Source organism: Phalaenopsis equestris, unplaced genomic scaffold, assembly GCF_001263595.1.
Source record: "Phalaenopsis equestris unplaced genomic scaffold, ASM126359v1 Scaffold000002, whole genome shotgun sequence".
Taxonomy (NCBI): domain Eukaryota; kingdom Viridiplantae; phylum Streptophyta; class Magnoliopsida; order Asparagales; family Orchidaceae; genus Phalaenopsis; species Phalaenopsis equestris.
The window spans coordinates 32,182,297-32,207,600 of NW_018164444.1; the positions used below are offsets into that span (position 1 = coordinate 32,182,297).

The 25,304-nt window shown below is 35.7% G+C and overlaps 1 protein-coding gene across 3 annotated transcripts; it reads left to right on the top strand.

The window, feature by feature from the left end:
- The first annotated feature begins 9,591 nt into the window (after positions 1 to 9,591).
- Positions 9,592 to 18,545, top strand: LOC110036428 (protein XRI1-like). Of its 3 annotated transcripts, none has more exons than XM_020740880.1 (10): positions 9,592 to 9,707; positions 10,316 to 10,371; positions 10,454 to 10,576; positions 10,663 to 10,799; positions 10,884 to 10,968; positions 11,093 to 11,225; positions 11,301 to 11,341; positions 11,494 to 11,535; positions 11,614 to 11,886; positions 18,517 to 18,545. In XM_020740880.1, exons 1-10 carry the CDS (start codon positions 9,640 to 9,642, stop codon positions 18,528 to 18,530), a joined length of 972 nt encoding a protein of 323 aa, XP_020596539.1. In that variant the 5' UTR covers positions 9,592 to 9,639; the 3' UTR covers positions 18,531 to 18,545. The 3 variants fall into 3 exon arrangements, with proteins under 3 accessions (XP_020596539.1, XP_020596532.1, XP_020596547.1); XM_020740873.1 differs by having other exon boundaries at positions 9,593 to 9,707; positions 11,461 to 11,535; XM_020740888.1 differs by lacking the exon at positions 10,316 to 10,371 and having other exon boundaries at positions 9,641 to 9,707; positions 11,461 to 11,535.
- Positions 18,546 to 25,304: the final 6,759 nt, after the last annotated feature.

Sequence of the window (25,304 nt, forward strand, 5' to 3'; positions counted from 1 at the left end):
AAGATGAAAGTCAGTTAGCAAGCAAAATGAGTGAACCCATTAAGTATTGTTGAAAAATTGTCCTAGCAGTACAGGAAACTACATGTGCATTAATTTTCTCAAAGCAATAATGAAAGTCCCAACAGTATAGCAGTACAGGTCCCAACAGTATAGCAGTACAGGTCCCAACAATACAAAGAACTACATGTCTACATATGCATGTTATGTGATTGATTTGGTGTCAAAGTCATCTTCGCAATGCATTTATCCACACTGATTAAATAGATGTTGTACTTTCCACCAAACACAATTTCATGCAAAGGTCATTTACACACATACCACTCAATGCCGGTGTATTTACATATCTAAACCTATATTTTCCTTCTATTTATACCGTCATCGTTCATATCGATTAAAAAATACTATTATAACATTTAAAATGTAAGTTGCATCTTTTCAAGCATATGCAAGGAGATATGTACGTAAAAATTGAAGTATAGGTATTTGATATGTAAATGCATAGGAATTCAATGGTACACATGTTAATCTTCCTTTATACACTGAGCCTAGACATTGTCCCATAAAAGATGGCAAACCATGGTGGCAAAATCCAATAACAAAATTTCAGCAAGATAGGCATACTTAGATGTCAACTCCAATTGTGTACATATCTGTCAGAAACTATATATAATTGCTGGTCGGGTCGGGGTCGAACCTGCAACTCGCATTTAAGGAAAAAACATGTGGCACCGCAGCTGCCCTGCCAACCCAAACAAAGAAAAAACACTACGACTCGCCGCACCACTCCTCTTTTGCTGCCAAAAGGGGCCTAAATCTCTTATTTGAATTTTAATCATCTTTTTAACTCGTGGCGATCATCTTACCACCATCAAAGAATGATTACTTAATCACGTCCTTCATAATAAAGACATCTAATACGCAAACAACAAATTTTCATCTTTTGGCACGAATCTCGGTGCAATTTTTTGAAAAAGAAAAATTCACTTTGATTGAGAGTCATTCAAAACTCCTATTTCAGCACGCTTATAGTCAAACTTATCGGCTCAAAGAGAGGGACCTAATGATATGAAAGTCAGTCTAATCTGAGTCAAATCAAGCTCTGATCAAATTATCAAACCACACTTGGAAGCTTTCCTGAAGTATTTGAAAGTCAAACAGATGTCAAATTTAACGATTTTATATAAATTTATAGTCGAATTGAGCGTCTCGACAAGAAGAATCCAACGAGTCCAAGATTGCTCAATTCCGACATCGTTAAGGCACTCAAATGTCTATCAAACGTCATCTGATCAAGGGGAAGCTCTCCGAACCGTCCAATCGAAATGGTTCATATTTCTGCATTAATTGCACTCAAAACATTATAAATAGAGCCTCACCCCTCACATGAGAGGAGGGACGCTTAAGAGAGAACTTGAGGCTTTGAGAAGGAGCTCAAGTCCAAGATCATCATTGTCATCGTTGATCGTCATCGATCAACTCTTCGTCGCCCACCACTGACTGTCGACCATCACTGCCGACCTCTGTCAACCACCGTCGGCCATCGTTAATCACCGTCGATCACCGCTGAACTCTGCCGACCACCGCAGACCTTCATCGATTGTCGTCAGCCACCACTGATCTCCATCGACCACCGCTGACCATCATCGATAACCGTCGATCACCGTCGACCACCGCTGACTAGACGTTGTCAGTCGAAGTTGTAACTTATAAAGCTAGTAACCATTTCCCGCCTGTGGGACAAATGATCTCTGTAATCATCAACTTATAGTGAATTTTTACAAATGGGCCAAACCCCGTGGTTTTTCCCCTTTACGTGTTTTCCACGTAAAATCTTCTGGTGTCGTCATAGCTTGATTCATTTTCGTCTGAGTGTATGTTAAATTCTCGCGCAACGCTTAGACAATAATCCATTACTCTACCGCTACGAATTTTCTAGCACACATTAGTTTGGCGCGGTCTGTGGGAAAGTTTTAATCCCACAACTAAGGTACTTATGCGGTTTACTACATGGCCACCAGACACAATGTTCGTGACAACTGAGCATCCCACTCCAACACCAATCGTTCGGGGGAGCAGTCACGAAGCCAAGGGTGGCATGCTTCTTCAGCTTCCCTCGCTGGAAGACATACTACATGGCCACCAGACACAATGTTCGTGACAACTGAGCATCCCACTCCAACACCAATCGTTCGGGGGAGCAGTCACGAAGCCAAGGGTGGCATGCTTCTTCAGCTTCCCTCGCTGGAAGACACTATCCTGCCAACGAAGGTGTTTCAGGTCCTTCTATAGAATATCGAATGCTTAGAATGGAGGAGTCTCAACTAGAAATCCTACAGCTCCTACGCGGGGCTCAACAACCGCTGCCCACACCATTAATTCCGCGACGTAAGAGAAACATATTGCTCGGAGGAACTCGTACCAGCCCGCCTCCTCAAGAAGGAGCACATTCTCTGTCAGGTCGTGATGTTGAACTCCTAGATACCGCAAGTTATACTCATCCATCTCGTGCAGCTCATCTGACATCGCCAAATCTTCCTGGCATTTCAGATGATGTCATTTGTAATGAACTACGACGCCTCATCCGGGAAGAGTTTCCCTTAGAGAAAAAAGACTGTTTCTACACTCACTGCAACATACATGCATCCTCTCCCTTAGTGGATGTTGTCCTCCAACACCCCATCCCAACAGGCTTCAAGCTTCCGAACATCGATACATATGAAGGGATAACCAACCCATACGAACATATTGATCATTATCGGACTATCATGCACATTCAGCATGCCTCTGATGCACTTTTGTGTCAGGTTTTCCCGACTACTCTTAAAGGCCAAGCTCGAACCTGGTTTTACTCTCTGTCATGGGGCACTATAAACACCTTTAATGAGCTTGTCGGACTGTTTGTGGAGCAGTTCGTAGCAAACCGATAGATTATCAAGGATTCATCCCATCTCTCAGGAATTCGTCAAAGCAAAGAAGAATCGTTGAATGATTACTTCCTCAGGTTTTCTACTGAAGTCCGGCAGATTCCGGGAGTAGATCCAGAGTTACTAAGAGGAGTCTTCCTTGGGGGGTTCCTCCCAGGACCTTTCTACTCATTGTTGATGCGGGAGACGGTTCATTCTTATGCTGACATTGTTCGCCGTGTTGAGGCACAAATCTCTGCAGATGAAGCCATCATTGCTCACAAGGAACAATTTGAGCGATTGGGGGGCAAACGCAAGAATAACATTGGGGATACCGATCAAATCTCACAACGAAAAAAATTTAGGCCACAAGGGAATTGTGAGCAATGATCAGAAAAAGAATACACGCCACTCAACACGTCACGTGTTAGCATCTTAATGACAATTAAGGCTGAAGAGACTGTCAAGTGGTCAGAGTCGTTAAGAAATCCAAATGGTGGAGTTCAGTCAATATTGTCATTTCCACCGTATAAAACGACATTCACCAGAAAGATTCAATTAAAGAAAAAAATTTAACGTCTAATACACCAAGGTCACCTAGGTTGCTACTTACAAAAATAATGTGAGGGGAACCAAAAGAGAACTGTTGGAGTTATTGAATGAGAAGAATAACTCCAACTCATATTATATGAGTAAAAGACTGACTTATAAACTCTTAATTTTATTTTAGCAAAATTTTTATGTTGCTTTAAAATATCATTTCAACGAAATTTTCTTATTTTCTCGCGAAAATTTTTTGTGTAGAAAACCCCTTTAAGAATGAGAAGCTATACCCCTAAAAGTCAACCCAAGTGACAAGACTCGACGGGAAGATATGATACTCCTAAAAATCAAGCCCAAGAGGCAAGACTCAATGAGAAGCTACCATACCCCTGAAAGACGAGTCCAAGAGGCAAGTCTCGATGGGAAGCTAGTTGTGAACAGAGTCCTCGCTAAAAAAACTCCATGAGAGCAAGTGGTTGACAGGGTCTCCACTCAAAGACCTCAGAAGATTACAAGCCTCAGAAGGCACAGGTACACTAAAAGACCTTAGAAGGCTACAAGCCTCATAAGGCACGGATACACTCAAAGACCTCAGAATGCTACAAACCTCAGAAGACACAAGTGCATAAAAATTCCACAAAAGTCTACGAGCCTCAAAAGAACTTTGCACAATTAAAAAGCCACAACAACCGTGGAAGCAATAAAAAAATACATTGTTATCATCTACAATTGTCACATCATATGAATAAAAAGGCTACAAATACCAATATATACATGTACAAGGGCTACAACAAATCATTTCATATTCAATTAGAGTAGGCATCACTTTCCTAAAATTCCGATATTTCTGATGGTCGTCAGGGGGTTTCCAGATATCGCCACCACATAAGCATGAAAATTCCCCCCTCACGGCGAGACGAGAAAACTACATCATTTCTTTAACACTTTCATAACGTGCTAGAGCAGCACGATAATCTCTTTTGGAATATGCGATGCTCCACCACAATGTGTTGCGTGGTCGCAACGCCCCTCCACAAAGCGTCGTCGCGACACCCCGCCAAGATGCTCCGCCGCAACGTTTCGCAGCAACTCTTCGCCGCAACTCTTCCCCGCAACTCTTCGCCGCAACAAGAAAGAAGATCTCGTTGTTTGTCTGCTACACAGGACGGGGACGACTTTTTTCTTTTGGGAAATATCGGATCACCTTCTAGACAGGGACGAAAACTCCATCTTTTTTCTCCTCTCCTTATCCTATTTATAGCCTGAAAAACCCCCTTATGTTCATGATAAAATTAATTAGTCATTAAAAAAATAATTATTTATTAAAAAAAAATCATTTCATATTTCTTCAGTTTCTTAGCCTTTAAAATTCAGCATTTATGGCTGAAATTAATTAAAAAAATAAATTGATAAAAAAAAACTTTTCACATTTTGTGATTTTAAAAAAATACATTTAAATGTTCTTTTTTATTTAATTTTTGCTGCTTCAGCTCCCATTTAAAATCTGAAGTATGTTTTGGATTTTTTTACTTAATTAATAGCTGCTTAAGCTCTCCAAATTTAATTTAATTAATTAATTAATTCATGCTACTTGGGCTCTTTTCGGCTTCCCTCTCTCTGTGGCCCGATTCAGATTCGAGAGGCCAGTCGGGTCTCGCTCGGCCCGCCGGGTCACATGTGATCTGACCATCGGGTGGCGAGTCAGGTTTTGACATTGTAAAAAACTTTTTGTATATTATTTTTGGTGGGATTTAAACCCCCACCACTTACAAACGGCAAAAGCCGCATACCAACTGAGTTAGACTCAACTTACTAGTTTATTAAGGATAAAGATTTTTTTTTTACATATTATAACAATAAAGTATATATATTTAAATTTTTATGCCATTTATGAAAAGTCTATGATATTAATATTTTCAGGCGAAAAAAAAAGAAAAATTGTTTCGCCCGAAAATAGGGGCAACTGATACGCAACCAACAAATTTTAATCATCCAACACGAATCTCAGTGCAATTTTTTGAAAAATAAACATTCCAACTTTGATTGAGAGTCCTCCGAAACTCCGATTTCAGCACACTTATAGTCAAACTGATTGGCTCGAAGAGACGAAGACGGACCTAAAGATATGAAATTCAGTCCAATTTGAGTCAAATCAAACCCGGATCAAATCATCAAACCACACTTGGAGGATTTTCAGATGCATTTGAAAGGTAAAACATATGTCTAATATAACGAGTTTATAGTCAAATCAAGCGTCTCGACAAGACAAATCCAACGAATCCAATATTGTTCAATTCTGACATCGTTAAGGCACTCAAATGTCCATCAAATGTCATCTGATCAAGGGGAAGCTCTCTGGACCGTCCGATCAAAATTGTTCATATTTCTGCATTAATTGAACACGAAACACTATAAATAGAGTCTCACCCCTCACATGAGAGGAGAGAGACTTAAGAGAGAACTTGAGGTTGTGAGAAGGAGCTCAAGTCCAAAATTATCCTTGTCATCGTCGATCGCCGTCGACCACCACTGACTGTCGACCATCACCACTGACATCCGTCAACCACCGCCAGCCACCGTTAATCACCATCGATTACAGCTGACCTCTGTCGACCACCGCCGACCGTCCTCGACTGTCGTCAGCCACTGCTGACCTCCATCGACCACCGCTGACCGTCATCGATTACCGCCGATCACCGTCGACCTCCGTCGACCACCACTGACTAGATGTTGTCAGTCGACGTTGTAACTTAAAAGCTAGTACCCCTTTCCCGCCTGTGGGATAAGGGATATCTGTAATCATCAACTTATAGTTTATTTTTACAATTGGGTAAGACCCCGTGATTTTTCCCCTTTACGGGTTTTCCACGTAAAACTTGCTGGTGTCGTCACAACTTGATTTATTTTCATCTGTGCGTGTGCTGAATCATCGCGCAACGCTAAGACGATAATCCATTACTCAACCGCAGCAAATTTTCTAGCACACATCAATACCTATATTATGATTGTCAAATGCTTTCTTAAATATAAGTAAAAAATTACAATACATATTTGAGAAGCAAGCCCTTGTAATGTCGACCAAAGTCTTATAAAATAATTTTGAGTTTGATTTATCTTAAAAAATATTAATAAATCTAAAATTATTTGTAAAATAAAACTTAAATATGAATTATTCTTATCTTAGATACAAATCAAGTTTATTTTTTATGATTTACATGCATATTACATAGTTTTTATTCACCACCGATAAAATACAATTTTATTTTTTATATTTACAACATTTTAATTACATATGAAAATGTGTATTTAAAAGTTCGTAACACTGAAATTTTATATTATATTAAAACATTGAGTTTTTGCGTGTTAGAAAATTCACGGCAGTAGAGTAACAAACTATCGTCTTAGCATTGTACGAAGTTTAGGACACACACATATGAAAGAGAAAACAAGCGGTAATGATTCCATAAGTTTTTACGTGGAAAACCCGTTAGAGAAAAATCATGGGGCCTAACCCAGTTGCGGAAATCCACACCCAGTTGGAGAAATCTACTATTTATTGATGATTACAGAAATTCCTTGTCCCACAAATGAGAAAAAGTAACTATATTTTTCATATTACAATGTCGACTGACGGCGTCTGGTTAGTGGTGATTGATGACGTTAGGTGGAGGTCGACGGTGGTCGACGACGATCGGCTGTGGTAGTCTGAGGTCGGCGGCGTTCGACGACAAATATTGATGCTAGTCGACGACGATGATCAACGACAATTGGTGGTGATGCTGAGCTGCAGTTTCTTCTCAAGACCTCAGACTCTCTATAGACTGAGAGATTATTGCGTGCGGACACCGCATGCATCTCTGCATGCGGTGTTCGATCCTGGCCGTAGATCACGGTGATCTACGGTCAGGATTATTTCCGTTTTTTTAAAAAAAAATAAAAAATTTTAGGTGGGGCCCAGTAGATCAGGTGATTTACGGTCCGGATCGGACACCGCACCGCACGCAAGCTGCGCGCAGTCGCCGATCCGCATGGAATAATTTTTCCTATAGACTTCCTCCTCCCTCATGAGAGAGATGAAGATCTATTTATAGTGTTCTGAGTGCAATTATTGCAGAAATATGAACCATTTTAATCGGCCGATCCGAAGAGCTTCCCTCGATCATACGTCGTTTAATGGACATTTGAGTGCCTTAATGATGTCAGAATTGAGCGATATTGGGTTCGTTGGATTCGTTTTGTCGAGCCGCTCGATTTGAGTATAAACTTGTCATATTTGACAGCCGTTTAACTTTCAAAATGTATTCGTAAATCTTTTAAGTGCGGTTTAAGACTTGATATAGGCTTGGTTTGACTTGGATTGAGCTAATTTTCATATTATTAAGTCTGTCTAATTGAATAAGTCATTTTGACTATAAGTTTGTTGAAATCAGAGCTCTGGATGACTTTTTATCAAGATTTGAATATCTATTGTTTAAAATATTATCTCGAGATTCGTGTTGGATGATGAAAATTTGTTGGTGGTGTATCAAATTTTTAAATTTTTTAAAGATAAAAATTTAAATTAGATATTAAATATATAAATATATAAAAACCGTATGACATGCATGTAAATGTTTTTTCTTTTTCGTAAATAAGCAGACAAAAAACTCGGTTTTTATTATTGTCCGCTTAACTGCATTGACCACGTCCCCCACGATCTTACACGTTGAGCCGCCTCCCCTCTCCAAACCGGCTTATATATCCCATCCTCTGGCCGTTAGTAGATCCTTCATTCAACAAAATCAAAACCATTAATTCTACTGACCTTCGGTATTTTCGACCGTCCGATCAACCCCGACCTTCGCAAGCAGAACGACGAAACTACCAATACTTAAAAAAAAATTCCACCCAAAACTCACCACCAGCCAACACCCAATTCTTTCTGGACCACACAGATGTCTCTGTACAATCGTGGTGGTTTTCCAGTTACAAAAGGCGGTGTCTCTTTAGATTCTCTTAATTTAAAAATTTAATCCTTAAGCCTGTTTTAGAAGCTTATTATTAGTAATCATTATATGCCAAATCAACCGCTTACTTCCCTCTAATTATTTTTTAATAGAAAACCCATGTTTTAATGTTTTACTGTGGCAAGAAGTTGCTCGTATTCATCTCGTTCCTTTAAGTAAGTGAGTCAAATACGAATAAAATTTCAAAGCTCGGATTACAAAACTATCATCATATCCGACTCGTTTTAACTCAAAATTAAAAAAAAGTTATATAGATTATTAATTTAATAATATATTACATATATTTTTATATAAGTTTATATAATCATTGCTCATGTTTGTGATGTAATTATGAGTCTTTTATTGTATTAAAAATGATGCACATTTTAATTCAACAACCGACATCAAGGGGTGCAAACGAGCCTAGGCTCAGCTGATGTTCGGCTCATTTATATTTCGAGAGCAAAAAGTGTGTTCGTGTTCGGCTCGTTTGCTTAATGAGCCGAACACGAGCCGTTCACGAACATAGAGTCATTTTGACAATCCTAATCACGTAGCTATCATAATCTTAATCACGTAACCATAAGATGTGAAGGGTTGTGGCAAGATTTAAAAATTATTGTTTATATTAAAATGTCATTTGAATCAAATCTAATAATTTTTATTATATTTTCTGAATTAATACTTTAATTGATTATAAATTTTTGTAGCCTTGTAGTCAATTAAATTTTTTAAAAATACTACTATATATATAATTGATAAGTAGTATTTCGAGTCAAAACAAGACGAACACGAACGAACAAATTTTTGTTCGTGTTTGGCTCATTAACTCAGCGAACGAGCCGAACACGAGTTGTTCACGAGCAACGAGCCATTTTGACAGCCCTATTTTTTTAATTAATTTAAAAATATTTTTTCAAGCCAAAGGTGGACACTAGCCATTTCAAGCACTGAGTTAATTTCAACCTATAAAAAATATGACCGAGCAGAACACGAATACACTGTCATCTGGCTCAAAGCTCGGATCGTGTAGGCCACTTTGGACTCATTAGCCCATCAAGGAAACAAGTATACGGTATATGGTATATAGCGTAGATGCATGCAAAGATTGTGGGGTTATGAGTATAATTTTAAGTGTTAAGAAGGGGTTTAACGCTAATAATTTTTATAGATATAAGAGAGCGAGTGAAAGAAGTTGAGCAGCCTCAATGCTCAGCCCTGTTCTTGCATCGCATACTTCTTTTATGGATTTGAACGAGCAGGGAACAGATAACAAGTGGGTTTTATTTGTCCTCGTTGATTTACTCAACTCAATATTTACTTGAGATTTTTAATATCGTGATCGCATTTCGGTTTTGTGATTCGAAGGAAGTTATTGATCGATCGCAGTAATAATGTTTTTTACGGATTTTTTTCTGGGTTTTTTCGTTTTTTTTTCTTATAGATTATATTGGATTTCAGTAGTTTTTGTTTTGTTTTCTTTAGATTTGTTTGATGTCTATTTTTTTATTTTTTTTTGCCATCGAGAAGTGTTCTTTGCATTCTTCGATTGATTTTCTGACAAATGGTAGTCGGGGCGTAGAATGATGATTGTTCAAAAAGCACGGAGAGGATTGGATCGAGAGAATGAAGATCTGTTCATACATTTGCCTTCTATAGTAAAGAAAACAGTTTTTCTTAGGGCTGCGCGCTATGTGCTTATTTAATTCTTGATTATATGCTGCTGATGGTCCATTTTGAGCAACCTATTTTATTTGATTTTCTTCTTACTACTATGGCTATTCATTTAATTATTTAAAATCGCATACAAATCACAGTAGTTGTTGAAATTGTGTTAACTGAATGATTTGTGTTGTAATTTTGGTTTTGCTGAATACGAAACAGTTATGTGTGGGAGTGGCAAGGAGATGATTACTATTTAAAAGAGAATTTGATGAAAGGTGGGTTTTTGCTATGACAGTGTGATTAACACACCTTTTAGAAATTCTGGTACTTATACTGTTTGTACTTTTGACTCTAAAGACATATCTTGCTCATTTTGGGATGAAGCGAACCATAATGAGGACAGTTTTATGTACATGTTGGAGGTGCAAACACCTATCAAAGATTGTGCAGATTTTGATTATCAAACAATGGATATAGAAGGTGCGCGTGCTTTCAACAATATATACATATATATATTGGATTGAAGAACTGAAGGGAATTTTAACAAGAGGATTTTGTAAATACAGACAACATAAACAAGATGTTGGGGGAATGTGGAGATTCTTCGCTGCGGAAAAGGCGTCGGATGCTGCATTTCCCTCTTGATGCTGATGAAACTGCCATTGGCAATGCGCAGTCCACTTCTTTTCTTCTAAGATATAAGGTAGTGGTTATTGGCATTTGGGATGAAAAGATTCATTTTGATTAGTGTTTTGATGAACTAAAGCAATTTCTTCATTTTCTTCAGGAGGGGGAGGATGAGCAAATAGATTATGAACCATCATCACCAACAAATTCTGAATTGAATCCACAGTGCAACATCGGAATAGCAGGTCAGTGAATCTAACCATCAATGATTGCTTCATTTATTCCTAAAATTTTCATTCTGAAATTGTTCTCATATTTGATGTGACGAATTTCATTACTTGTTAACTTTGTGGACATATTTTATGATAGAGGGTAACTGTGGATTCAACTCAGAGTCATGGGATCAGCCATCAGAGGGCTGGTTTGACAACTGCTTTGACGAAAGTGTGATGCAATATGAGACAGATGAAACTACTGCTCCCATTGAAGTGATAAATTATCTGTTCGTGGCTATTATCCTTTACATAGTAGTTTTGTTTCTCGATATGCAAATCTTAACATTCTTGAGGACTTGCAGGAATTGTGATGAGACATCTAATTTGCAAGGGCATGGCCCAGGTCAGTTTGATAACTTGTATCACATGCCTTTATAATGATAAAAAGTTTGCAGAGGCCTATTGGAGTTCTAAATTTTCTCAAAATATTTATAAATGATATCCTTGAAAATTTTCTGGTAGAGATGTCTGAATCATCCATTGTCCACGAAACAGATTTGGTTCAAGAGAGCAAATCTTCAGGTCTACACAGAATTGGTATTTTTATGCTTTACTCTGTTGATTCAACTATAGATATTCTTCGACTTGCATTTAGTTTTTATCTTGCACTTCCAGGCAGAAAATCTTTTATTGGAACATCAACAAAGTTAACTTCTTCTGTTGCCTATCCTTTCGCTCTCATAAAACCATGTGGACTTGAGGGTGATTTGACTCTGAAGGACATAAATCAAAGGTTACACCCACCTTCATTAAGTTCTAAGAACACGAAAGATGAGGATGCTTCACTTTCCTACCCCACTTCAGCCTTTTCAGGGAAACCAGTGGTTGTTAAAACAAAAATTCGTACTGAAGGTGGAAAGGGTAGCATTACTATTATGAGAACAAAAGGTTGATTTGTCTAATTTTATTCATACGAATTCAAGCCTATCTCTTGCATTTTTTTTTGTAACAGTTTTGCATGAAAAATGTTGGCAATATAGCTTATATATAATAATGGCTTCTTATTGTAACTTTTTATGTTTTAAAATATTTTTTTGTAAAGCTTATTTGATGTCTGCATTCCTAAATTTCTTAATACTTGCTTTCTTTTTTGTAAGTGTTGGTTTTCGGGAAATTTCTGTTGTTTGGTGTTGAGTTATATCCTCGCTAAATTATATTTTGCTTTTCCAACTTTTTATCCATATGATGGCTGGAAATTTATTGTCACCTTCTTGAGAGATAGGAGTTTCAAAAGTTGTTGATTCACTTTAGTCCAATTTTGTTGTAATAAGTTGTTAGAATGTAAAATATATTCATGCTTTTTTATATTTGATCTAGTTAATTACTGGTTCCCTCTAAATTGTTCATTGTAAAGTCAAAATTTTCTTTTCTTCAACAAGAGTTCAAGGTCGAGGAATGCTCTTTAATGCTTACTAAACGGTCCATCAATTACGATTGATCTTAATGCTTAGAACCTCTAACCAGTGAAACGTCTATTTCTTCTAATTTTGGAGAAACCAAAACAATGAAAGATCTTGATGCTGAAATCATTTACACAAAGCTTCCCGTGAAGTCATTCTTATAATGAGTCAAGATGATTACAAAGTAGCAGATGAGCCATTGAGTACCAAAGAAGAATATATTTAAAATAAATACCCACCCTCATAAACCATTAGGATATCATATAATCCGTGAGACTTATTTGTATATCTTAAAAGGGTGGGAATTGAATATCACGCTAAATTTCAAATCCTACAATTGCTCATATAAATGTATTCAGTGTAATTACGCACCTGAAGGTGGGGGGATGAGATAATTTGGCAAGAATAAATTCTACCATAAACCATATGATATATCCTGCGGAGGCTGAGATTATATGAAGCAATGGAGAATATCATGTGTATTGGAATTCTCTAAAGAAAGTATTCATAGCATATTGTAATCTTAGCTTCAAAAGAAATTCGTTAATTTTTTTTTTTATCGAGTGGCACAAAATTTGCACTCAATTGAATAATTGTTTAGACTCAGTATTATACCGATGTGGGGGATGGATTGCATCTAACCCATATATCAAAAAATATTCAGAATATGATTTAATTCAAGGGAAGCATTATTTATGTTTCACAATCTCATTGATTTGAACAGTATTTGAATTTTGTCATATTTCCGCGTTCTACTCTGTGTGCAGAAAACCTTCTTGATTAAATAGTGGTAAAAAAATTCAATGAAATGATGAAAGAAGCTAAAATTCAGACTATCATTTCTAAGAACAACTAGGGAATAACAAAGCTTCCCATGAAGAGAGAGAAAGTTTTCTTGCAAAAGTATAGGTTTTATGACCAATTATCTTATGTTATTCTTGAGAAAATTGTGAAAAAATGTCTAGAAAATACAAATATCCTTTTTAAGAAGTAATAATTATCACTATAAACTTCGCATTGATGTCAAAACAACAATAATGAATAATTACAAAATAGTAGAACTTGAGAGCAATAAAGTACAATGAATAGATTTTAATTAACATAAACCCATTTAGGGTCATAAGTACTCTTATCCACTTGTTAAGATATTATCTAGTAAGAGGGAACTAGATTACTATGATTGAAACAAATTTATTATCATCCAATGTCATTACAAATAGATTTATTAAATTGAATAAAATAACTTTTTCTAATGCATGGTGGTCATTGAATTTTATAACACTAACCTAAAACTGATTATATCTATTCTCACATGATTAATTTTCTATGCTATTATCTTCAAATGCAAGATTGAGAACATTAATGTTGATTTGTAAACTACGAATAAACTGATGAACTTAGTTGATAATTTCTTTGGAAGATTTTATCTTCTATTAAAATTAATGAATAAACATATAGTTTATAACATCTATCATTAAAATATCATTGCAATTTTCTATTGAAGTAAATCCATTCTACTAAAAAAATTTCAATCCTATAAAATTAACCGTTAAAATTAATGAAGTATTTATCTAAATATTCAATTTGTAAATTTTTTGGTGCAATTCAAGATGAATAGTCGATTCACCAATTTGATGTTGTATGATATTAAAAACACAATATTTATGCATTATTTGGTTTGATGGGCTGTGTGGGGGTAGGGGTGTTAATTTTGGCTTCCTTGGAGGAGAATTTGGATTAATTCCTTGTTTTTCTTGAAAATTGTGCATGTCCAAGAATCCATTTGAACTCTACTTGGACAAGCTTTGTGACAACATAATTTAAATTCTAGTATGATTGGATTTTGACGCTCATTAGGAGAGTCCTTTGTTTTGCCTTATGGAGAGTCTTTTTGATTCACCTTGGGAAACTTTCACAGTAACAACATCGACTTGAACAAACTCTCTTTTCCTTGAAAAGCTTTCAACTTAGCCACGACTCAACCTCTCTCGGGAATGCCTTGGACCACTCCAACAGATTCGTGTCCTTTACGTTAATAGCTAATTAACGCTACTTAGAAGATGATAAAATAATAGATACAAAATATTAATCATTTGATTCAATTTTATTTCGACACATCACCTTTTTTATTGTCTCTGCCAAATCGAACCAAGCAAACCTGTCGTTAACTGATGAACAATATTAGAGTTTGCACATGATGTAGGAATTGTCATGACTGGCTTTAAACTGTCAAAAAAGGCATTATAGCTAGAGATAACTCAAAGATACACAAAAGTATATAATTATGAAACAAGATAAAAATTTTGTCACTCGAGATGGACGTTTGTCTTGACTAAAACTAAACATGTTGCTTTCAATCTTCTCACTTTTGCCTTGAGCTCATTCCATTTCTCTCTTATACTCATAATTTATTATAACTTTAACTTATTGTGTGCTCCTCATTATACTTATCATTATTTTAACTTCTCTTATACTTTATTTTCCTCTTAGGTCAAGCTCAGGCTAATGGATGTCTCTCTCTACATTTTGTTTGACAAATAGTAAAGCTCCTTAGTATACACTATAGAGCACACAAGGCATTTAGAGTGGGTACCCAAGAGTTTTAAGTTATCAGTTGCCAAGATATTTAACCTTGGTGGAATCCTGCAAAATGCCTCCAAATTCATTAACTCTAAAGATTTTCTTCGAGAATCTCAAGTACTAAACTCTTTTACCTCTAATTCCTCATGTAAAAGGATGATTAAAGCCAATAATAGTTTCTTTTTGGCCCCTCACCACTATAAATAGCCAATTTAATTCCTCCGTTAGGAGGTTCATATTGTAGGAGTTATTGTGTGAGTTTAGGAGATCACCCTTGTGACTTATGATTGAATTCAGTGATATCTCATTTTTCTCCTTTAAACTAAGCCTCTTTCCATGACCATATCAGCAATTTGGAGGAAGGAGTATTTCAAGTGGTCTACACTGATGTGCAAAATATTTGAGCTCAACGATAATGCTTAGTTTTGTTTAATCCACTATGATGGTCACAAGACTAAGAATGTAATATTTTAAAAGGAAGGAGCTTATCAAGGAAGAACAATTGAAAGAAACCCTAATTAACTGTCAAGCTAGTAAACAACCAATAAAAGAGCAAGCCTTTGTTGAGTCAAGTAGGTACCAATGAAAATGAAATTGCTGTCGAGGTGAGGAGAGGAATAAAATTATTTGGAAGGATGGAATTTATCATTGAAGGTGTTTGGAATTTATCATTGAAGGTGTTATCATCAAAGAATCTCAACAAAGAAGTCTAAGAAGATTGTAGATTACCACGACATTTCCTCCAATTCTTTCCTTAGTATTCTTCTTACCTTCTTTAACAATTGTATGGCGCCATACGACAACTTCTTTTATGATGCTATCATTGTTTTGGTAATCATATTCCGTTATGATGTCTTGCAGATATTAATTTTCACGTGTAACTTCTTCAACTCTCTCTTTCTCAAACTTGTCGAGACTAATAATTAACTCAAAACTTTAGGTTAATTGAGGTTACTTAGTATTTTAGGGTAGGTTCAATCCTAAAGATGAAATCACCATAGAGGTTATTTGTGGAAATAACGATCCCTATAAAACTAGACAAATTTATTTCAATAACTTCCAATCCTCTTTTGTTTACAACCATATATTTGATATCTGGCAAACCTCTGCTCAACTCCTTTAAAGTTGTTGTCATGACTTGACTCGTAGTTGTCAACTTCCCCACCTTGCGTCGCGGACGTCATTACTATCCATAGAATTCTCATCCAATCCTAAAGGTGTTGTCTCGCTGCTGTTAATGAAAGCATTTCCATTGAGGAAGCCATCAGGGGCCTTGTTATTAAATCCTGCAGGTGTTATCAAAATAACTCACCCACCTATTTTGAATATCTTTTTCTATGAAAAATAATTTTTGATTATCATCTTTAATACACTTTACTTGAGTTAAATCTTTACTTTTTTATTTCTTTTTATTTGACTAGTTTATACATATATTTTTTATCAACCTTAGTATCTAATCTATTATAAATATCACTAAAAACAAAATTTTAGCGTCACAGATTGTTCTTTTAGACTTTTTTCAGACCGTATGATATTTATCTCAGTTCTTTAAGTTTTTATATTTAATCCAATTCTTATAACATATCTTCTTATACTTTATCTTTTCTTGCACATTATTATTCCACCACAAACTATTTTTATTTATAGAAATTTTTTCTTTTGATTCTTTAAGTACAATTTTTGTCACTTGTTCAGTAGGTTTTATTTGTCTTCAAGCACATTATTATTCCACCACCCACATAAAATTTACTTCTTCATGAATATCTCAAAGTTTGAAATCTTGAATTTTACTTATAAAAATAATTTTATTTGTCTTTTAGGTGTCCCCATTTAATTCTACGACGATGATTTCTAGTATTTTTTATTTTATCATCTTCATCTTAAAATCTATAACTAATAATCGATGTTGAGTACTTAAATCCTCACTTGGAATGACTTTACAATCTTTACATTCAAGGCGATCTTTATTTTTCATAAAAAAATAATCAATTTGTGTTTTTATTAGATTCATTCTTATAAGTAATAATATGCTCATCTCTTTTTTTGAATAAAGTATTAGCAATAACAAAATCATATGCTAAAGCAAAATCTAATATAGCTTTACCTTTTTCATTAATCACTTCAAAATCGTAGCCACCATGAATATTTCTAAAATCTTCTACCAGTCTATCGACATGTCCATTTAAATCTCTTCCATCAAAAATTTTTTCTTCAAGAGGTATCATTTGTATCAAGTCTTCTAAGTCATTCCAGAATTTATCTTTAGAACTTATATCTAGAACTAGAATTTATCTTTAGAACTTATATCTAAATCTACTTGAGGAGCATAAGCACTTATAATATTAAAAATCTTAATGTCAACAATAATCTTAAGAACTATAATTTTATCTCAAACTCTATTAGTTTTTACAACATTTTCTTTCAAACTCTTATCTGTAATTACATCTACCTCATTTCTAGTATGACTCTTACCTGAATACCAAAGTTTAAAACCTAAACTAGCAATCTCTTTAGCCTTTTCTCCAACTCATTTAGTTTCTTGAACATATAAGATATTTATCTTTCCATGAATCATAATATCAGTTAATTCCATTAATTTACCAGTAAGAGTACCGATATTCCAAGATCCTATCCTAATATTAGTTTCATGGACTAAATTGTTTACCTGCATTTGTTCGTAATGTGAGAACCATTGCTTATTTGACACTACACCCGAGCGTCGGTGTAGCTGCCCTTGCACTCTGTATTTAGACCATAAAGCGCGTCGCTTCCAGGGGACGCCCTAACACTTACACAATGATCAAAAGAATTCATGTCATGTTTTTTCGACAAGTTTTATGCTGGTTGTCGACTACCTAACGCAACTCTTCACTTTTCACATCTGGGCTTGGAACCGAATGACAATATTATAACATATATTTATAACATAACTATTATTTTTAACTCAAATTCCTTTTAACAAATAACATATATGTTTTTGCATTCAATTCTTCTAAGGTTTTTTTAGCTGAACCCAAGTTAATCACCACCTCAACAATCACACCTAATAGATGTTCTTTCAAGAATAGAAAAAAAGTTATTCGATGTGGTCAAAGTAATAGTTATGGTAGAGATTAAGAAAATTCAGAGGACAAACTTCATTTGGAATGCTCATTATTGTGAGTGGATCTCCAATATCATTTAGTAGTTGGTGATTGCATTGATTTGAAGAAGGTCAATCTTATTTTCCTTAAATATTCATATTCGTTATTGAACATTGATGCCATGGTGAATTTTGTAGTTGAATTTCTTAGATTAAATTTTCTCATGTCTTTGGGATATCACCAAATCAACATGCACTGTAAAAATGAGGAGCAAGTCAACTTTATTATAGATGAATGAACTTTTTATTGTAAACTTATTCTATGAAATAACTTATATAAAAGTTAGATGAATAACTTTTTTTACTTTCAAAAGTGGAGAATTCTTGAAGTCTATATCTATGATGCTCTTGTAAAAAGCAGCTTGCTGACCTTGACAATTCATTTTTGTTACTCAGGATCCTCGATATGAAGCTCAACCCTATAAAGTGCCATTTGAGGATGACAACGGAAAATCCTTGGCTGCCTTTTATCGATCAAGGGATTGAAAGCCAATCTCTATAAGGTCAATGTAGTTTTAGTTGTCCTCACCGAAGTTAGTGTGTAGAGATTGCAAATTGGTTGAGAGACTCGCTAGCCTGTGACGATTCACCTCTAGGTCGAGATGAAGTAACTAATGCTCAAATTTTATAGATGTTTAATCACAGTGTGGCATGGTTATTGTAAACAAGCATTGTAGTGATTGAAATAGTACCTTAAAGCTACCCCAATCCTTAATAGTTTGAGAGCTGGTGAGGATATTCTATCATATCTCATAGTTGACAGTTCGACAATCAGCTTTTTTCTCCTTTGAGTTGGCATGAAACTTCATCTTACATGCTAAAACAATACTCAATGTGGTGATAGGTTGAACTACCCAATAATCAACATGTTAGTACTTATTTTGGTCTCTATAGCAGGACTCTCGAAGCTTTACTTCAATCTCGCAAAAGCAACATCATTATTGATATCCCTCGCTATCAAATTCTGTAAAAGCCCGAGTTATTAAGGAGACCAGTAAGGTAGCCTATTAAGCTTGTCGAGTTCAAGATTAATTTCACGCCTCACACATCCATCAAATTTCATGTTGATGCATATTTGGCCATTGAATCACAATTCATGAAGTTGCTTACAATGAACTTGATATTGAAGATTATTGGAACATGTACCATTGATGGAACCTTGGGAGAAGCAAATCATGTTGGGATAGTGCTCACAAAATTTCAAAGATACATTATTCTATGCTCCATTAAAATCAACTCTAGAGCAACAAACAATCAAACACAATAGAATATGAAGCACTCTTTGCGGGCCTATGTCTCACCTCTAGGATTTTGGGGTCAAGAGGTTACAGATCTGTTGTGACTCTTAACTAGGAGGATACCAAATACAAGGAAACTACAAAACTAAAGAATTTCAATGTCCAAACTACCAAAATTGACAAGATTCCACCTCATGCATGTCTACCAAGAAGGAAATCAGGTAGCAAATCTTTTCTCCAATTTTGCCAATCCTTATGCCATTTATTTTTGAGAACTCGACAAAAATTTGTAGAAGAAATTAACACTATTAGTTGGACATCTTTTTGGTACATGCCAATCTACAACTTTCTCTTGGAGGGATTCTTTTTAGAAATTTTACTCAAGAATTTGCCAAAGATTATTGGAGCCTCAGGAAGCTTGGGAAGTATTGAAAGAAATGATGTTATGGTAATGTGGTAAATACTTTGCTTTTGACTAAGCTAGAATGAGGCATGGCTACTATTAATAGACCATTATTTAATTCGAGGGCAATGTTCTTTGTTAACCAAGCAGATTATTGCAGGCATTTTTTTCACCCTAACCATTTCCCTATAGGGGGACTTCATTGGTTCCTTTCTCATGGCCTCTCCATAATTTATGATTCATTCTTGCTGTGGTAGTGGATAGAAGCAATTTCACTTGTTCGTCCAACAATCGAGACAATAATCAACTTCCTCTAGTCAGAGATGTTTACTCGATTTGGCTTGCCCTTAGCTATTTTGTCAATAATGGATATTGGTTATCCAATAAGGTCATTGGCTTTTGTGCCAACAATGGTGTAAATTTCAAATTCACGCTTATGCATTGTGGTTAAGTGAAGGTGACCAACAAATTCATCTTCAACTTTCTCAAGAAGAAGATCACTAATTATCATGAGAGTTGGGAAGATGGACTACCATCTACACTTTCGACCTACCACAGCACTCCTTCCAAATCACTGGGAAGATGTTGTTCTCTCTTGCCATTGGCTATACTAGGATCCGCCAATTGACAACTCACACCTTAGAAACTCTATCTATCCATGAAGCAAATGCCAAATTCAAAAAAAAATGAAAATGCACAAACGAGTCAACATGGATTTGCATGAACAAACAAGTTATGTTGTTCTTTATTGAATCAAAGTGCATAAAGTTTGTGTCTCCAGGTTAATTCTCAACAAGTGTAAGGTCAGAGAACTCGATGCTTGGGATCTTGTCCTCATAAATATTGAGGTGACAGGAAAAACTTACCAACTTAGGGAAGTTCTCAACCAATTGGGTGCTCTTTATGTTATTAAAAGAAAATCAAGAAATGTTCTATAAACTAAAACTAATGAAGGGGTCATCATCCAAGAACATAGCATCTAAAAAATTTTATTCTATCCTTAGAAATAACCATACATTTATATATGCAAGAGGGTAATTTGGTCGTGAAGGGAGGTGATCATTCATAAATATCTGAGAGTCAAGGCCAAAGAACCAGTTAATGATGAGATGTAGTGCATTTTATTTTTTATTTTTTATTAGACAAATGATTTTGCATATCAACTCGTTAGATTGAATTTCTTAGTAATTTAGCTTTTGCACTTCTTTTCAGGACAATGAAAATTTGTTATCTTTTAGAAGTATGATTCTACCTTGTAAAAGTTGTGTGATATTTCTTGCTAGTTTTCACTTTTGCCTTTCTTTTGAATCTTTTTTTTTCTTGTAAATCAAAATTTAAATTGTGCATTTCTTTAATTTTTTTGTCAAATAAAAAATATTTTTTTGAAAAGGAGAAAAGGAACAAATTCATCTCTCCCTTTTGTTTTGCCATATACATTAAGCATCAGAGTCTTGCATGCCCATGATTCACCTCATATGGGAAAGAAGCCATTATAACTAAAGATCATTGTTTAAATTGCACAATATTAGAAGTGCGTGTCTTGATCGCTTTTAGGAATTTTTGTTATGAGAAAATGCCTTATGATTTCTTATCTGAGGCGTACATCTCACAGTTTGTGACATGCACCTAACTTCAAAATTAAAGTATGCATCTCATATTATGATTTAACTATAAAAAATAAATATAACTAAAATATATTAACTAGATCCCTTTTATTAGTTCATCTAAACATAATCTATCTTGCTCGATTCCATTTCCTCCTGTCTCACAACCGGTTTTTTCCTATCAATCTCACTCATGTGCCTTAACCACCATCTACTTTCTACAACCCTGTCATCTCAGTCTCCTTGCAGCTTTGCTGTTGCTGCCTCCTCCTTGGGAAGCCTTTTTTTTTTTTTTCGTCAAGGACCATAACATGTTTTCTTCCTCCACAGCATCTCATCTTCTTGTCAACAACAACAAAGCCTTAATCCCACTATGTGGGGTCGGCTACATGAATCCTTTTTCTCCATTGCGTCCTATTTAATGTCATATTTTCATTTAGTTCTAATAAATTAATCTCATCTTCTTGTCAGATGATACACAGTTACGTTTCTTAAAACATTTACATGGAAGCATACGAAGTGAAAATAGGAATTTTTTTTGTTGTGTAAACATTTGCATGATACAACATTTTTTGAAATAAAAAATTTCTTAACTCTTTCTAAAATGTATAGAAGGAGACAAATATAGGGTGATATAGAAATGATCTGGCGTGGAAACATACTAAGTGAAATTAGGAGTGGCAAGATGTATTTACTTTAAAGTGTAACTACTTTAATAACAAGTTGGTTCAGTTCTTAAGAATCAATACCCAACTGAATCCGTCATTCAACTAATTTTGAAAAAAAAAAAAAAAATTGAAATAAGATTCAAATTTACTGAAAATTAACCAGTGATTGTTAAATTATCTGTTGAAGATTGACTCTTGCATTCCCAGGTAAATCAACCATCAATTTATTCATGCTATAGTATAAATTATATTTGATCTCATCAATGGTTTACTTGTCATCATATTGAAATTGAGAACTAAGATAATTTTATGTGGCATGTTTGCCAGTTTTTTTTAATAGCTAGATTCCTCTACTCTTAATTTATGTGATACCAAATCCTTAACCTCATCTATCCCATTATAAATGAAATCCATAATTTATTTTTTCTCTATGTCCACCATTCGTAAAAGTTTAATTATGAGCTCAGTTGTTATTGTGTCATAACTCACATTTGACCAAAACGTTTCATTCAAAACAATTCATCTAACTTTTTTGTCTTTAGGTTTCTTGGTACGGGCATAGTTTAGCTATTGTGTGCAAGTGAGCAGAGTTACTTAAGGTTGCAATACGTTCCATAGATAATTTTTAGTTATTATTGATCAATATTCTATAAAATCTATATTTTATCTTAAGTATGGGGTCTTATGTGCTTGTCATTTTGTTGAATAATTGAAGTCATACAAAAAATTAAAATTATCAACTATCTTAATGATGAATTCTATTGTTTACATTTTGCATAAAATAGAAATAATTACTTAAAAACCATATTCTATTCATAAGTGACTTGAGCTTTTAAAGAGCCTTACAACGTTCTTACAAACAAATTCCTAGACATCTTCTATATTTATTACTATTTACTAATATGACCCTAAACGATATACAAATCTCAACTCCCCCTCAAGATGGGCAAACTATATCCACTAAGCTCATCTTGTCAGATAACCTAGACAGATCTAATGAGCTAAGTCCTTTGGTGGGGCAATCAATCACTAGCTCTCCACTGGCGACATGAATTAGCTCCAGTTGTCCATTATTCAGCTTTTCCTTGATGAAGAACCTATCTATCTCCCCATGTTTGGTTCTATCGTGCTGCATCGGGTTGTTAACAATGCTGATTGCTGACTTGTTGTCTCACCAGAACTTTATTTAAGCTCCTTGGTCCCCCTTGAGCTCTACAAATAAGGCTTTCATCCACATCATCTCAGCAACTCTTAAGGCTATGATCCTGTACTCTGCCTCTGTTGTTGACCGCGCTACTGCCGACTATCTCTTGCTCTTTTAAAAGACCAAGTTGCCCCCTATGAACATGCAGTGTCCTGTTATTCACACAACTCGCCCAGACAGTCACAAAAGCCCTAAATGCCTACATTCTCGCTTTTCTTAAAGTTCAACTCCTTCTCTGGTGCACTCTTCAAGTGCCTTAGAACTTGACACACCTCGTCCATATGGCTCTTCCTTGGATCATGCTTTTGTTTTTTCCTATGAAACAACTTAGGAGATTACCGAGGCTCCAGTTTACTACTTCGGTCTGTCTGCCTGTTTGTGGACGTGTTGCCGAGCTGAATTGGAGTTTGGTGTATAGCTTTCCTAGTGTCCTTCAAAATTGGCTCAAGATTTAACGTCTCTGTTGGAGGTGATGGTTTTGGGAATCCCATGTAGCCTTACAATCTCCCTGAAGTACAAATCTGTGATATGAGAGGCGTCTAGTGTCTGGTCACAGTGTACAAAGTGGGTCATCTCGGAGAATCAGTCTACTACAACCATTATGAAATCCTTGTTCCTTTGAGTTCTTGGAAGTATGGGCAGGAAATACATGTTGACATTTACCCACGGTGCCTCTGGTATTGGAAGTGGTGTGTATAATCCGACGTTTTGAGCTTTTTTATTTGTCAGATAACAAATCCTGCATTGCTTGACATGTCATTGGACATCTCTTGTTAGCTTTGGCAAGAAAAAATGCTCTCTTACGAGTGCAAGAGTCTTGTTCCTGCCGAAATGACTTGGTAGTCCCTTGTTGTGGCCTTTCTCGATAAAAGCTTCCCTTAGTGAACATCAGGAAATGCACACTGACCCTAGTGGAATAAGTATTCATCTCTGCGATAAGATTGTCCTGCTGGCTTCTCTGACATTGCTCCCATATGTTGTTGGAATCTTTGTCTATTTCATATAGATCCTTAATGACCTCGAAGCCCACAACTCGTGCCTGCATGGACATGATTAATAGGTGTAGATGACTCAACGCATCTTCTACACGGTTTCGACTTCCCGCTTTGTGTTTTAGTACAAATTGAAATGAGTCTAGATATTCGGTATTCCACCCAGGCGACATGTCGTCCCTTTAGTTTGCTCTGACTTTTGATGAATTTTAGGGCCGCATGCTCTGTAAATAGTGTAAACTTGTTTTTCAATAGGTAATGACTGAAATGCTTTACAGCTCTTACGATGGCGTAGAATTCGTTGTCATAAGTTGAGTATTTTCTCTTGGACTTGTTCAATTTCTCACTGAAGAAATCGATAGGGTGTCCTCCTTGGCTTAGTATTGCTCTGATCCCCATGCTGGAGGCATCACATTCTACCTCGAAAAGTTGGTTGAAATTAGGTAGTGCTAGCACGGGGCCTTGAGTACCTTTTCTTTCAGTGTGTCAAAATTTTTGTGGCCTGCGGTTGTCCAAGTAAACTCCTTTCCTTTCAAAAGTTCAGTCGGTGGGGAGGTGATAGCGTTGAAGTTTCTGATAAACCTTTGATAGAAGGATGCTAGCTCCAAGAATTGCCTCAACTTGGTGAAAGATTATGGTATGGCCCAGCTGATAAATATCTTTATATTTATGGGATCCATCTGAATGTCTGCACTAGACACGATGTAACCCAAAAAGCACACCTGGCTTGTTATGAAGTGATATTTCTTTGGATGAGCATATAGTTGCTCGGCTCACAATACCTTGAGTATTGCCTTCGGGTGATGCAAGTGCTCTTCCATTGTCCAACTGTATACTAGAATGTCGTCAAAATAGTCAACGACAAAATTTTCAAAGTGAGGTCTGAATTCCTGGTTCATTAATCTCATAAAATTGCTAGGTGCATTCGACAAAACAAAAGGCATAACAGTCCACTCATAAAATCCGTCCTGCGTCTTGAAGGCGATTTTCCACTTGTCCCCTGGCCTCATCCGTAACTGGTGATACCGTTGAGAAAGTCTATCTTGGAGTAGATAGTGGCTCTATGTAGCTGGTC